This window comes from Erythrolamprus reginae, chromosome 2 (assembly GCF_031021105.1).
Source record: "Erythrolamprus reginae isolate rEryReg1 chromosome 2, rEryReg1.hap1, whole genome shotgun sequence".
In the NCBI taxonomy this organism is placed as follows: domain Eukaryota; kingdom Metazoa; phylum Chordata; class Lepidosauria; order Squamata; family Dipsadidae; genus Erythrolamprus; species Erythrolamprus reginae.
The window spans coordinates 275,020,298-275,033,295 of record NC_091951.1 but is presented as its reverse complement, the minus strand read 5'-3'; the positions used below and the strand labels follow the sequence as shown (position 1 = coordinate 275,033,295).

The window sequence follows — 12,998 nt, the reverse complement described above, 5'->3', positions numbered from 1 at the left end:
GAGGACAGCAAGCCTGCCAATGCTATTTTCTTTGGGCCAACCTGTTTACAGTCTCCATACCTCTATGGCCTTTTACCATAGTGCAGTGATGGCGAATCTATCGCACAGGTGCCATGCGGAGCCATATCTGCTGGCACAGGAGCCATTGCCCTAGCTCAGCTCCAACATTCACGTGTGTGCCGGCCATCTGATTTTTGGCTCACACAGAGGCTCTGGGAGGGTGCTTTTGACTTCCAGAGAGCCTCCAGAAGGATGGGGTTTTTTACCCTCCCCCGGCTCCAGGAAAGCCTTTGGAGGGCAAAACATGAGCCTACTGGGCCCACCAAAAGTTGGGAAACAGGCCTTTTCTGCCTCCAAAGGGCCTCTAGGGGATGGGGGAAGCTGTTTTGGCCCTTCCCAAGCATTGAATTATGGGTATGGGCAATAGCGCACCCACACACTCTTTTGGCACCGGAGGAAAAAAGGGTTCGCCCTCACTGCCTTAGTAGGTGTTAAAATGAACTGTTTGGAAGGCAATCAGGCTCTAAAAGTTTATCAATGGGCTTCTCCAGCCTGGTATCCCATTCTGAGAGGTTTATTTTCAGGAGCAGCCATCCAGCTATCTCAATTGTATTTCAGAAACTGCATTGATTAGAAGGGCAAGTCAATGGGAATTCTTCAATACAATGTGAATCTTGGGATCTCAGAAAATGAAGGGCCTGGAGTTCTTCTTCTCCAGTAATATCACACTACTAACCAGAGCATATAAAACTTTCACCAGACCAATCCTTGAATACAGCTCATCTGTCTGGAAGCCACACCACATTTCAGACCTAAATACATTAGAAAGTGTCCAGAGATACTTTACGAGAAGAGCCCTCCCCTCCTCTACTCACAACAGAATATCTTACACAACCAGACTTGAAATCCTGGGCTTAAAAGGCTTAGAACTAAGTTGCCTTCAACACAACTTAAGCAAAGTTCATAAAATCATCTGCGACAACATCCTTCCTGTCAATGATTACTTTAGCTTCAACCATCACAATACACGAGCACACAACAGATGCAAACTCAAAGTAAACCGCTCCAAACCTGACTGTAGAAAATATAACTTCAGCAACTGAGTAGTTAATGGCTGGAACTCACTACCTGATTCTGTTGTTTCATCACCGAACCTCCAAAACTTTATTCTTGGACTATCCTCACCTGATCCCTAAGAGGTCATTAAGGGGCATGCATTAGTGCACCAGCATGGCTACCAATCCTGTACTAATGCTTCCTTCTTATTAGTACCCATCTCATGTATACAAACAGCGTTATATCTATGTATACTACCAATACATACTTGGCAAAATAAACAAATAAGTAAATAAAAATGGTTTTTGAAAAAAAATAATACATTTCATTTGGAGTTAGGATACTTTCAACATTAATTCAACCTATTTCTATAGTCCATTATGGGGAACAATTTGCTGCGCTGTGCTGTCCTTTTCCCATCCCTGTTAATCTCTGCTTTAAAAGAGGCATCAGAAAAATATTTCAAACATTTAATGTTTGTCCTTGACTGCATCTGGCTCAAACGTGGCAGGGTCAATTCCTTCTAAAAAGTCTACCATTTTATTCTGCCAAAGAAAGGAAGGAACAAAAGCAGCTGCAGGCATTTTGATGCTTACCCGTTACTGAATATGCCCAAATCTGTTTTGAATTGAATTTTGAAGTAGCTTGGATCATGCCAGTTTGCCCTTAACTTGCAGATGTATATCTCCTAATCCAACCAAGGCTAATTGCCCAGAAGTAGTCTATTTTTATTCCTCTTCATAAATGTATTTAAATGCTAGCAGAACAGATATTTATGGCTATATTTTTCTAGCTAGCAAGTCAACTTTGGCCTAAGAAGAAGAGTTTTTAGAAAGCACATTCTACTGAATGGCATACAAGATGAATAAATTATGGTTATAACAAATACAACAATCATTGGTTGAAAATTAATTATGTCTTTTAACATAGCTGTGAATAGAAAATATTGGTCATCATAAAGACATCACCTTCCTCCCTATACAAGACACCTAACAATGAGGTTAGTCTACTAATGATCAGAGTCACAACTGAAAAAATTATGCCTAATGCTTGAAATAAAATTCTCCAACGAATTAACAGGGACAGTGTGAAGTTATCTATGCCAAATGCTGATGTAAATCTTGAGTATTCAATGCAAGATCACAAAGTTCTGCATTATAATTAATTTTCATGCCAGTCCTATTAATGATCCACTCTCAGAGCGATTTGTTGACAAGAATGTGTATAGTTGTCAAAAAGATCATTAAACTCTCATGATAATGAGCTCTTTTGATACAAGCTCTCTATTTAGTAATTATCATTTGATTAATTTATCACTGGCTGTGGTGTTCAGCTTCATAAACAGATCATGAATTGCTCCATTTAAGTAATGTAAACATTTTAGAATTCCGTAAACTGACTCTACCACAAACCCAGTCAGACAGGATCAGCCTGTATCAAATGCAACCTCTCGGCTTGAGGGATAGACACACAACCATTATAAAAATTACATTGACCACCAAAGACAGGATTGTCTTACCTATTTCTGCCATAGTTATCCCTGGAGCTAATTGTCCGTTGTTGCAAAAGCTATAGGTAAACAAGTTTGGTACAGTAGTGAGGTCATAAATAGGTTCTTGCTTGATCTGTTTGATTCCGGTCATGTCTAAGCCAGACTGATCTGGGGAGGGTTGAGCAGAATCCACACTGTAATAACCTTCGGACTTCGGCAGGTCAATGACGTGCCCATTTGAATAAGTGCCATCCGTTTCATTGTTCAGGTTGCTTAAGCCATTGGTGATGCTACTGCTGTAGACTCGGGCCAAGGCTTCAGCCTCACCACTCTGTTGCTGGCGCTGCTCCTGCAGCCGCTGTTGATGTTTCTGTACCTCAGCATAGAGACTGTCCCTCTGCTTCTTGGACATTCTTCCAAACTTTACAGCTGAAACAAGAACAATTTCAAAAATACATTGGTATTCTCATTTTTAAAGTATCACTTTGACCTATATGCCAGGTGTAGGGTACTAAGTGCTTCAAACTGATTAATTTAATTTTAACTTAATTTAATATTTGTTTTATAAGCCGCCCAACTCCTTTCTGACTCTGTGAGGATTAGAGATCATTAATCTTTTAAAAAATATGTCAATCTGTGGTTTAATAATGGTTATTGGATAAGGCACAAATGAATGGATTTAGGCCACATATAAGGCAGCAAAGAAGTTTAGGAAACCACATTTGTTTAGATAATTTATATATGGTATAAGATGCCCATCACTGGAAGGCATTCATTCATTCATTCATTCATTCATTCATTCATTCATTCATTCTTTCATTCATTCATTCATTCATTCATTCTTTCATTCATTCATTCATTCATTCATTCATTCATTCATTTCAGTATAAGTACCATGGCACCTGGGAGATTGCTTTCATAATGCAATTTTCTGCACAATAATTGTATATAAATCTCTTATTTTGTCCCAATTAGACCAACAGAGAAATATAGTCCTATATATTTGATCCTCACTGTGCAGAGTATGAAATAATCTATGCAGCAACTAAAAGAGTTGGTTATTACCTATAAAGCCCTACATAGCCCAGGGTCAGACTATTTACGGGACTATATCTTGCCACATACTTCCAGAGACCAATAAGAGCATACAAAGTTGGCCACCTCTAGGTCCCATCGACTAAGCAATGCAGGTTGGCAGAGGGCCTTCTCTGTTGTCACCCCGGTTCTATGTAATCAACTCCCCCCAATGTCCATACTGCTCCTACCTTACTGACCTTCTGTAAGGCCATAAAGACCTGGCTTTGCCGGCAGGCCTTGGGGCCATGAACTAACAGAACGCAGAATGCAGCTTTGAGAGCAATCATGGGCTTCCCAAGATATGCCCATGTTACACCAATACTCCGCAGTCTGCATTGGTTGCCGATCAATTTTCCGGTCACAATTCAAAGTGTTGGTTATGACCTATAAAGCCCTTCATGGCATCGGACCAGAATATCTCCGGGACCGCCTTCTGCCACACGAATCCCAGCGACCGGTTAGGTCCCACAGAGTTGGCCTTCTCCGGGTCTCATCGACTAAGCAATGTCGTTTGGTGGGACCAAGGAGAAGAGCCTTCTCTGTGGTGGCCCCGACCCTCTGGAACCAGCTCCCCCCAGATATCAGAGTTGTCCCCACCCTCCTTGCCTTTCGCAAGCTCCTTAAAACCCACCTCTGTCGTCAGGCATGGGGGAATTGAAATTTCAATTCCCCCTAGGCTTATAGAATTTATACATGGTATGCTTGTATGTATGAGTGGTTCTTTAAATTGGGGTTTTTAAGATTATTTTTATCATTGTCTTTTCATTGTTGTGAGCCGCCCCGAGTCTTCGGAGAGGGGCGGCATACAAATCTAATAAGTAAGTAAGTAAGTAAGTAAGTAAGTAAGTAAGTAAGTAAGTAAATAAATAAATAAATAAATAAATAAATAAATAACATCTATAATGGCCAAATCTTACAAATGGCATGCATGCATGTTGTCTTGATTGTTTTATTAAAGGTTATTTAAGGAGGGCTTTATAGTTTTAGGTAGCATATTTGACTTCTTTTTATTGGTTTTGTATTTATATTGTTATTGTAAACTGCACTGAGTCCTTCGAGATTGGGCACCATAGAAGTCTAAACAAATAAATAAATAATATAAATATAAATATAAATAAATAAATAAAATTAACATTGAGCAACTAAAAATTGGTTCATAAAATATTTCAAGCAATTCAGTTTTGTTTCTGCTTATTTAACTACATGGCGAGAAAAGCTTTACTTTTATATATTAACTAAAGTAGAGAATCAAGATGTTTCTGCATCATTCCGTTGGAAATCTCAGCAACTTTACCTTAAGACCAGTAATCATGAGATTAATCTACTAGAAAGTAATGGACCTAAAGTAATGACTCCAGATGCAATAAGAAATGTTTAGCTCTAACTTCATTCCATTTAATAAATAGTTTGGTAGTTGTTAGTTGTTAGTTGTTAGTTAATGGTCTGTCCATTACAGTGAATTGAAGTTTTATTGCATATGCCACTTATGTCAATTACATAATTACAGTTATAATACAAATGAAGCAAATTAGGTAATTTGGATTTAATGGAAATTTGTATTTAAAAGAGGCTCCTCCATACTCATTATTGTCATAGATTCACAAACCAGGGTTATCAGGATTGCTTTACAGTTTATTTCTTCTTCAAAGTCCAGTAAATTTCAATCAAAGTAGTCTGCCCTATATGATTCTTCTAGAAATCTATTTTGTAGGTAAGATATACAGTGGTACCTCTACTTACGAACTTAATTTGTTCCATGACCAGGTTCTTAAGTAGAAAAGTTTGTAAGAAGAAGCAATTTTCCCCACAGGAATTAATGTAAAAGCAAATGCGTGCAATTGAGGAAACCACAAGGAAAGTGGAGACCCTGTTTCCTCCCGGGAGATTCCTAGAGAGGCCCCACGGAGGCTTCTCCCTGCCTTTTCTGGCCCTGTTTCCTCCCAGGCGAGTCCTAGATAGGCCCCACGGAGGCTTCTCCCCGCCTTTTCGGGTTGCAGTTTCAGAGGCTCAGGTTTGTAAGTGGAAAATGGTTCTTGAAAAGAGGGGAAAAGATCTTGAATACTCAGTTTTTATCTAAAAAAGTTCGTAAGTAGAGGCATTTGTAGGTAGAGGTACCACTGTACATTCATTTTTTTAAAAAAAATTAAAACAATGGTGATTTAAAAAAAATAAATCAGCCTGTTCATGGTTTATAATGTTTAGGGTAACAGTTAATGTTGGTCATTATAAAGAGAGATTATTTTAATTTTTAACTGATTGACTTCCATTAACACAGTGGAAGAAAATGATGTGATATACTCCTCTGCAAATTTTGAACTGAAATAATTCCAAATCATTTAAAAACTCAGGGTGGTTTTTTTTTGAGTTAAACATTCTTTTTAATTGAACTTGAGATTTCTGGAGGAAACGAAGAAACATTTTCAATATTTTCTTTTAAAACACATTATTATTATTATTATTATTATTATTATTATTATTATTATTATTATTATTATTATTATTATTATTATTATTATTTAGATTTGTATGCCGCCCCTCTCCGAAGACTCGGGGCGGCAAAGATAGAGTCTGACAGAGACAGTTAGACCATAGCACCCAAAGTGGCAACTCGTTGCCCTTGTATACCCTTTTTCTGGTTGTCTTTTGCTGACAAGGGAGCTGTAGGGTCTAGTCACCCGTGCTCACTCCTATTGCTCGCCCTACTCTAAGCTCGACTAAAATCAAGAGGCTATTCTTCCTAGAGTGCCAGGCAACCACCATCCTGCCATGCATAATGAGCAGCCTCGCAATAGCTTTTTCAGCTCCCTGCCTTCACTGTGCAGCAAACCAGGACTCTCTAAAAATGTTCTCTTCAGATTTATATCCTGTGCGATTTATCAATTTTCTCCAAACCTTTAATCTGTGCACTAACAGGATTAGTACTTTTGGAAGATAACAAGCCCCCAACTCCCTATTATCACAATCTGTCAATGGGCTGTTATCTTCACACACTTTTTTTTGGGGGGGGGGGGAGGTAGGGAAGAATGTTATATAGCTTGTAATGAAGGGAAATAACAGACTAAAGGAAACACTCTACAGGAATCGTACTTCCTCTAAAGAGGCACAATTTGTGGATTACATCCCAGAAATGTATTTGTCACATATAACCTTAAAGTAATAAAAGGGTTCGTTTCTTGTGACAAGAAAAGAGAGAAACCTGCCAGTCATAATGTAAAGCAATATTGCCATCTTCATTAGCCATTTCTCTCTCTCCCCCCAATAGGCTGGGGACAGCATCATGCAGGAATGCTTGCTGTTTTCGTTAGAATGATGAAAGCAGTTTTTTGCCAGCTTTGCTGCCTTCTGACATGTGAGCAATATCATGACCCACATTCCAAAGGGGCAGAGCTCATGGTGTGTGCCACAACGTTGCTTTCATAACTCTGACCCCTTTGTTGTGTGTGTGTGTCTGTGTGTGTACGAGAGAGGTGGCGGCAGAGGGGTGGGGGCTGCTGTTTGACCAGGGAAAATGTAACCCTATAGAAATTTATTTATTTATTTTTATTTATGTACAAGATAAAAGGTATTGGTATAAACATATACGTTAGCAAAGTAGGTATAGGTAAATTAGGCAATAGGACAGGGACGGTAGATTGAAACTTCTATCAACCCAAACCCTTAGTTATCTTGACTGGGATTTATTTTATCTCCAATCCAAAAACAGGCGGCATCTACTCTGATCCACATTATAGAAAAGTGATGCCTTTTTTCCCTCGGGTGCCAAAAGCTTGCTCACATGTGCTATTGCACGCACAGATGTGCCCAAACACATAATTTAATGCCCCCATGTGTCCCACCCTATGCACATGTGCATGTGACCCCTCCGTGCTGCCTTGTTCACCATGCATGAGCCCTTGCTGCCCTTTTCCTGATTTCTGGTAGGCCCGGTAGGCCGATTTTTTGCCCTCCCCAGCCTCAGGTCCCACAGAGTTGGTCTTCTCCGGATCCCGTCGACTAAACAATGCCATTTGGTGGGACCCAGGGGAAGAGCCTTCTCTGTGGTGGCCCTCTGGAATCAACTCCCTCCTGGAGATTCGAACTGCCCCTACTCTTCCCGCCTTCCGCAGGATGTTGAAGACCTATCTATGTTGCCAGGCATGGGGGGAATAACTATCTTGTCCCCCCAGCACCACCTTTTTCTGATTGTAATATATGAGAATGGTATGATTGTGTAGTAATGATCGCTTTTTTAATATTTAGGGGTTTTAAATTGCTTTTAACTTATATTGGATTTGTACTTTGTATATTGTATTGCTGTTGTTGTGAGCCGTCTCAAGTCTTCGGAGAGGGGTGGCATACAAATCTAATAAAACTAAATTAAACTAAACTAAACTCTAGAGGCTCTCTCACCTCTCCAAAGGCTGAAAACATCCTCCCAGAGCTTTTGTGCGAGCTGAAAATCAGCTGACTGGCACACACATGGATGCTGGAGCTGAGCTAGGACAACTGTTTGCGTGCCAGCAGATATAGCTCTGTGTGCCACCTGTGCCATAGGTTCCCCATCATGGCTATAGAAGATACCTGTATGAATAAACATATCTTTCTAGCCTGAGGTAATATTTGGCCACAAAAATGACATGACACTGGGTAGGTACACATTGTCTATGGAAATCATCCAGGTGGGGTTCAATTTTTTAAATTTTCGGTTCTGGGAGTGTGGCTTGGGGTGTGGCATGGCGGGTCGACAAAGGTGGGTCTTGAGTAACTTGCAAAAGGCAAGGAGGGTAGGGGCTGCTCTAATCTCTGGGGGGAGTTGATTCCAGAGGGCTGGGGCCACCACAGAGAAGGCTCTTCCCCTGGGGCCCGCAAGACGATACTGCTTAGTCGATGGGACCTAGAGAAGGCCAACTCTATGGAACCTTATCAGTCACTGAGATTCGTGCGGCAGAAAGCGGTTCTGATGGTATTCTGGTCCGATGCCATGTAGGGCTTTATAGGTCATTACCAACACTTTGAATTGTGACCAGAAACTGATCGGCAGCCAGTGCAGGCCACAGAGAGTTGACGAAACGTGGGTAAATCTAGGAAGACCCACAATAGCTCTCGCAGCCGCATTCTGCACAATCTAAAATTTCTGAACACTCTTCAAAGGTAGTCCCATGTAGAGAGCATTGCAATAGTTGAACCTCGAGGTGATGAGGGCCTATTTCTGACATTATGGGATCTTTCATTTCACTATCACTATTTGACCCACTGCTATTATGAGAGTGGAAAGTGTTATGGGGTAAGAGTTTTGGTCTTCTTAATTAAAATAAAATAAATAAATTATGCAGGATAAATGCTTTTAGGCTTGTGAAAAATGGACCAGAACAAGGACACATCACTAGCAGCTACACTCAAGAATTTTCATATTTACTGCATTGGAACCCTTAAGAACACAATGGAGAAAAAACTTTAACATAACAGAATTTCTATTTTTTTTAAAATGTAGCTTTTTATATATTAACATTATTCAGTCTTAGGCTTTCTTCTTTTTAAAGGGTTATTGAAAATATTCAAGAAATTGCATTTATTTTCAAGGCAAAACATATTAGACTTCCTTCCCTTATGCATTGCATTCTAGTTCAATCCTCTGTCTCCTTAAAAAAAGAAAGTCCCAAACAAGCTGGTAATTCCATCTAAATTGTTTTTACAATGTGCATTTAACCACACCAATTTTCATATCATTATTTTGCCTTCAGCCATATTGGAACATAATCCAATCTCTTTCTTTTTCCTCCATATTTGACACTAGTGAACAACAGCAAAATTATGGAAACAATTAATCAATGAAAAAGCAATGGTTAACCCGGAAGAGGCAACCCACTATCTGCCTTGTGTATCCAGCTTCGCAAAATAGTCCTTCTTCCACCCTAGTCCAAGGCTTGGGGCAATAGCTGAGTCTTTAAGGTTTGTCTGAAGAATATCAAGGTTGGGGCTATTCAAATCTCTATGGGAATGCTGCTCCAAATGACAGATGTTGTGTGAGAGAAAGCACTTTTTCAAGATTCCATCAGATGACATTGTTTAATGGATGAACCTGCAGCATGTTGATTCTGTCTGACTAGACAGGATGGGAGACAGATAGTCCTTCAAATAACTACACCCAATGCTGTACTAGACCAAGCAGCCAGTTGGTCTATGGTTAAGGCACTTGGTGGGATACCTAATTCTAGTTTTGACAGGCATCAAACCAGCTGGGTGATTTTAAGCCAATCCTCCCTCTCAGTTCTAGGAAGAAGATAGGCAAAACAATTGCAAAAATCTTGCTTAAAAACCTGCATGAATTGACTCAAAGGCCAACACATACATGTTATGGAGCTTTATAAATAATAAGCAGCACCTTGAATTATGGCCATAACCTTATTGGCAACCAGGGCAGCTTGCCTGGGCATATAGAGGACTGTCCATTACTGCTTGCTATGAAACAGCTGCACTTTTTAATGTTTTTCAAGGATATGTCACATAAGGTTGCTTTTGTTTCCTTCCATAATGTCCAAGTTGATTCTGATACCAATCAGAGTTGAGGAGTTCTGAAAAATGCCTCTGATTGACAGCACTTTCAGCCTGTCATTGCTCAACATTTACCGGGCAGAGAATGCAACCAATCCAGGCTTTCTTCTCTTTAAATTTGCCAGTTGTTAAATGTTCTGTATCCCAGTTAGTAATGTTACTTTACCCTTTGTTTCATAAAAACCAGAAGGAAATAAAGATATATTTTATTTATTTATTAAATTTATGTGCCGTTCATCTCACCAATAATATTTCCAGCATTTGTCATTGAAACTGCTGATACAGATCTACAGAGGAATTTAGTTCTGCAACCCAACAAGACCGACACAGACTTCAGAGGATAATAAGAACTGCAGAAAAAATGATTACTGCCAACCTACCTCCCATTGAGGACCTGTATACTCAATCAAAAAGAGGGCCATGAAAATATTTACAGACCCCCTCACATCCTGGACATAAATTGTTTCAACTTCTACCCTTAAAACAACACTATAGAGCATTGCACACCAAGACAACTAAACTAAGATAAGTTTTTCCCCAAACGCCATCACTCTACTAAACAAATAATTCCCTTGCTACTGTCCAACTATTCACTAAGGCTGCATTATTATTAGCCTTCTCTTCATTCCTTTTACTCATCTCATCTCATTTATGACTACATGACTGTAGCTTATTGCTTGTATCCTTAATATTTATATTAGTATTGATTATTTCCTAATTGCTTATTTGTACACTATGAAAATCATTGATTCTTGACAAATGTATCTTTTCTTTTATGTACACTGAGAGCATATGCACCAAAGACAAATTCCTTGTGTCTCCAATCACACTTGGTCAATAAAGAATTATATTCTAAACCTGCACAGACAATACAAGTATTTGCTCACATTATCAATTGTAATGATTATTATTGGTGGCTGAAATTTTCTTTTTTGTACATTTACTCAAGTGCATTGGTATTTTGTTTCAAGTTGTGGTTTTGTACAGTATTTTTTAATTCTGTATGTTGTCTTGAATCTTTTAAAATTCAGTGGCCTTATCTATCCATCCATCCATCCATCCATCCATCCATCCATCCATCCATCCATCCATCCATCCTCTCCCCACCTCACTTATCATCTGCCATCTATCATCTATGAAAAGTTTAAGCTTCCCATCTCAGTCACAAAGGGACTTTGTGGTCTCTAAATAATAGTTAAAAATAAATAATTGTTTAGGGAGTTTTTTTAAAAAAAGCATTTATCATCATAGGCTGCTCTTGGGTCTTCTGTGAGCAATGTTTGTGTTTTGAAATTAAAGTATTCTCTCAGTTTAATAGACAAATGGGGTGCGGGGTGGAAGGGATATGTTAAATGCATAGTGCCATATGCATAAAACAGCAAACACTGTATTCCAAAGTCTACTTAAACCAAGATGTGGTAAATCCCATTATAGTTGTGGTGAAATTTAGCTTAATGCTTATCAGCAGTTCTGTTCCAAATTTCCATTGTGACATCTTGTACTTGGATTAATTTTACTCTCTGTTTGACATCATAACCCCTCTAGTTACAAAGCCTTCTGTTTGGGAAACAGCAGGGATCCATGTCACCGAACAGAAAGATGCCTTTACTTTGGGAGAGGGAAAACAGACTGCAAGGAAGAACGGTTCCAAAGACTGATCTGTGAATCAGAAAGCTGGGGCTTTACCATCTCGAGACATTCCCAGGGCAAGACACTTCTGCAGTCGGCAGTGTTGGCAGCGATTTCTGTTGGTTCTGTCAATTAAACAGTTTCTCTGCCTTGGGCAGGAATATGAGGCATTGTTTTGCTGACTCCTCCTGAAGAATCCCTAGTGAGGAGAAAAAGAAAGACAGCTAAATCTCTGTATTTAAGGCAACATCTCAGAACCATCCTGGCAATTAGTGTCTGGATACGTTATAATTTTTGAAATTTTGCCAGGTCTGGATAAAGTTGGGAAAATAATGAGTGGTAGCCTTAGTGCTTTAAGTCAAGTCTCTGCTAAGCTACAATAGTCCACCTGCATTCTCAGCTGAAAAGTTTCTCTCACAGTTCTTGCAAAGGCTACATTAGGATAATTTTAAACACACCCTTTCCCTTAGAAGCTCCAAAGATTTTGGAGGCATCGCCAGGATACAAAAGTGAGAAATTAATGATGTCATGCAGAAAATAGTTTCTCAACCACAGGACTTTTAAGATGTGTGGACTTCAACTTCCAAAATTCCCCAGCCAGCATGGAGTTGAAATCCACACAACAAATTTGAGAAACATTAATGGAGAGTAACAGATTTCAGTCCAAAATTATGTCCAAAAACCTCTTGACTGGCAGAGCTCAATTGTACAATCTATAAAAATAATGAAGCTACTCCTTTTTATTAACCGTATCTTCAGAGTTCTAGAAAACTTGATGCCCTAAAAAAGAAGAAGGAGGAAGAAGTAGCGTGATCTGATTGTGAAGGAGGGGAGTGTTCCTACCCCCAGCTTTGTAAAGTACTGTTCAAATCTTAACTGTTTTTACTCAGAGGTGAATAATATGAATTGCTAAAATTTTGTAATCTTATATATGCTTACCAAGAGTAAACCCTGTTCAATATTTCAGAATATGCACAGACTATGCAATGCCTTCTTAAATAGATGTTTCTGTTCCATTTTATATTCAACACATTTGCTCTCCCCCCCCCCCCCCCCCCCCGGCAATCTGTGGCAAGTATAGCAAACTGAAACATCCTGCTGTGCTGGCAGTTTTTATTTCCCCTGACTAAGCCAAACAGAGGGGAAACTCAAGCCTTTTTTCATTCAAATGTCATAATTTTTTTCTCACTCGTTTGGAAAAGGAGCTAGAAGC

General features: G+C 39.3%; 1 protein-coding gene across 1 annotated transcript in view; it reads right to left on the bottom strand.

Moving 5' to 3' along the window:
• RORB (RAR related orphan receptor B) overlaps positions 1 to 12,998 on the bottom strand; it is a 62,845-nt gene that overhangs the window by 49,466 nt on the left and 381 nt on the right. The window contains exons 2-3 of the mRNA XM_070736892.1: positions 11,843 to 11,984; positions 2,576 to 2,977 (exon numbers count right to left, since the gene is read on the bottom strand). Coding sequence (XP_070592993.1) covers positions 2,576 to 2,977; positions 11,843 to 11,984 — 544 coding nt within the window. The remainder of the gene's footprint in view (positions 1 to 2,575; positions 2,978 to 11,842; positions 11,985 to 12,998) is intronic.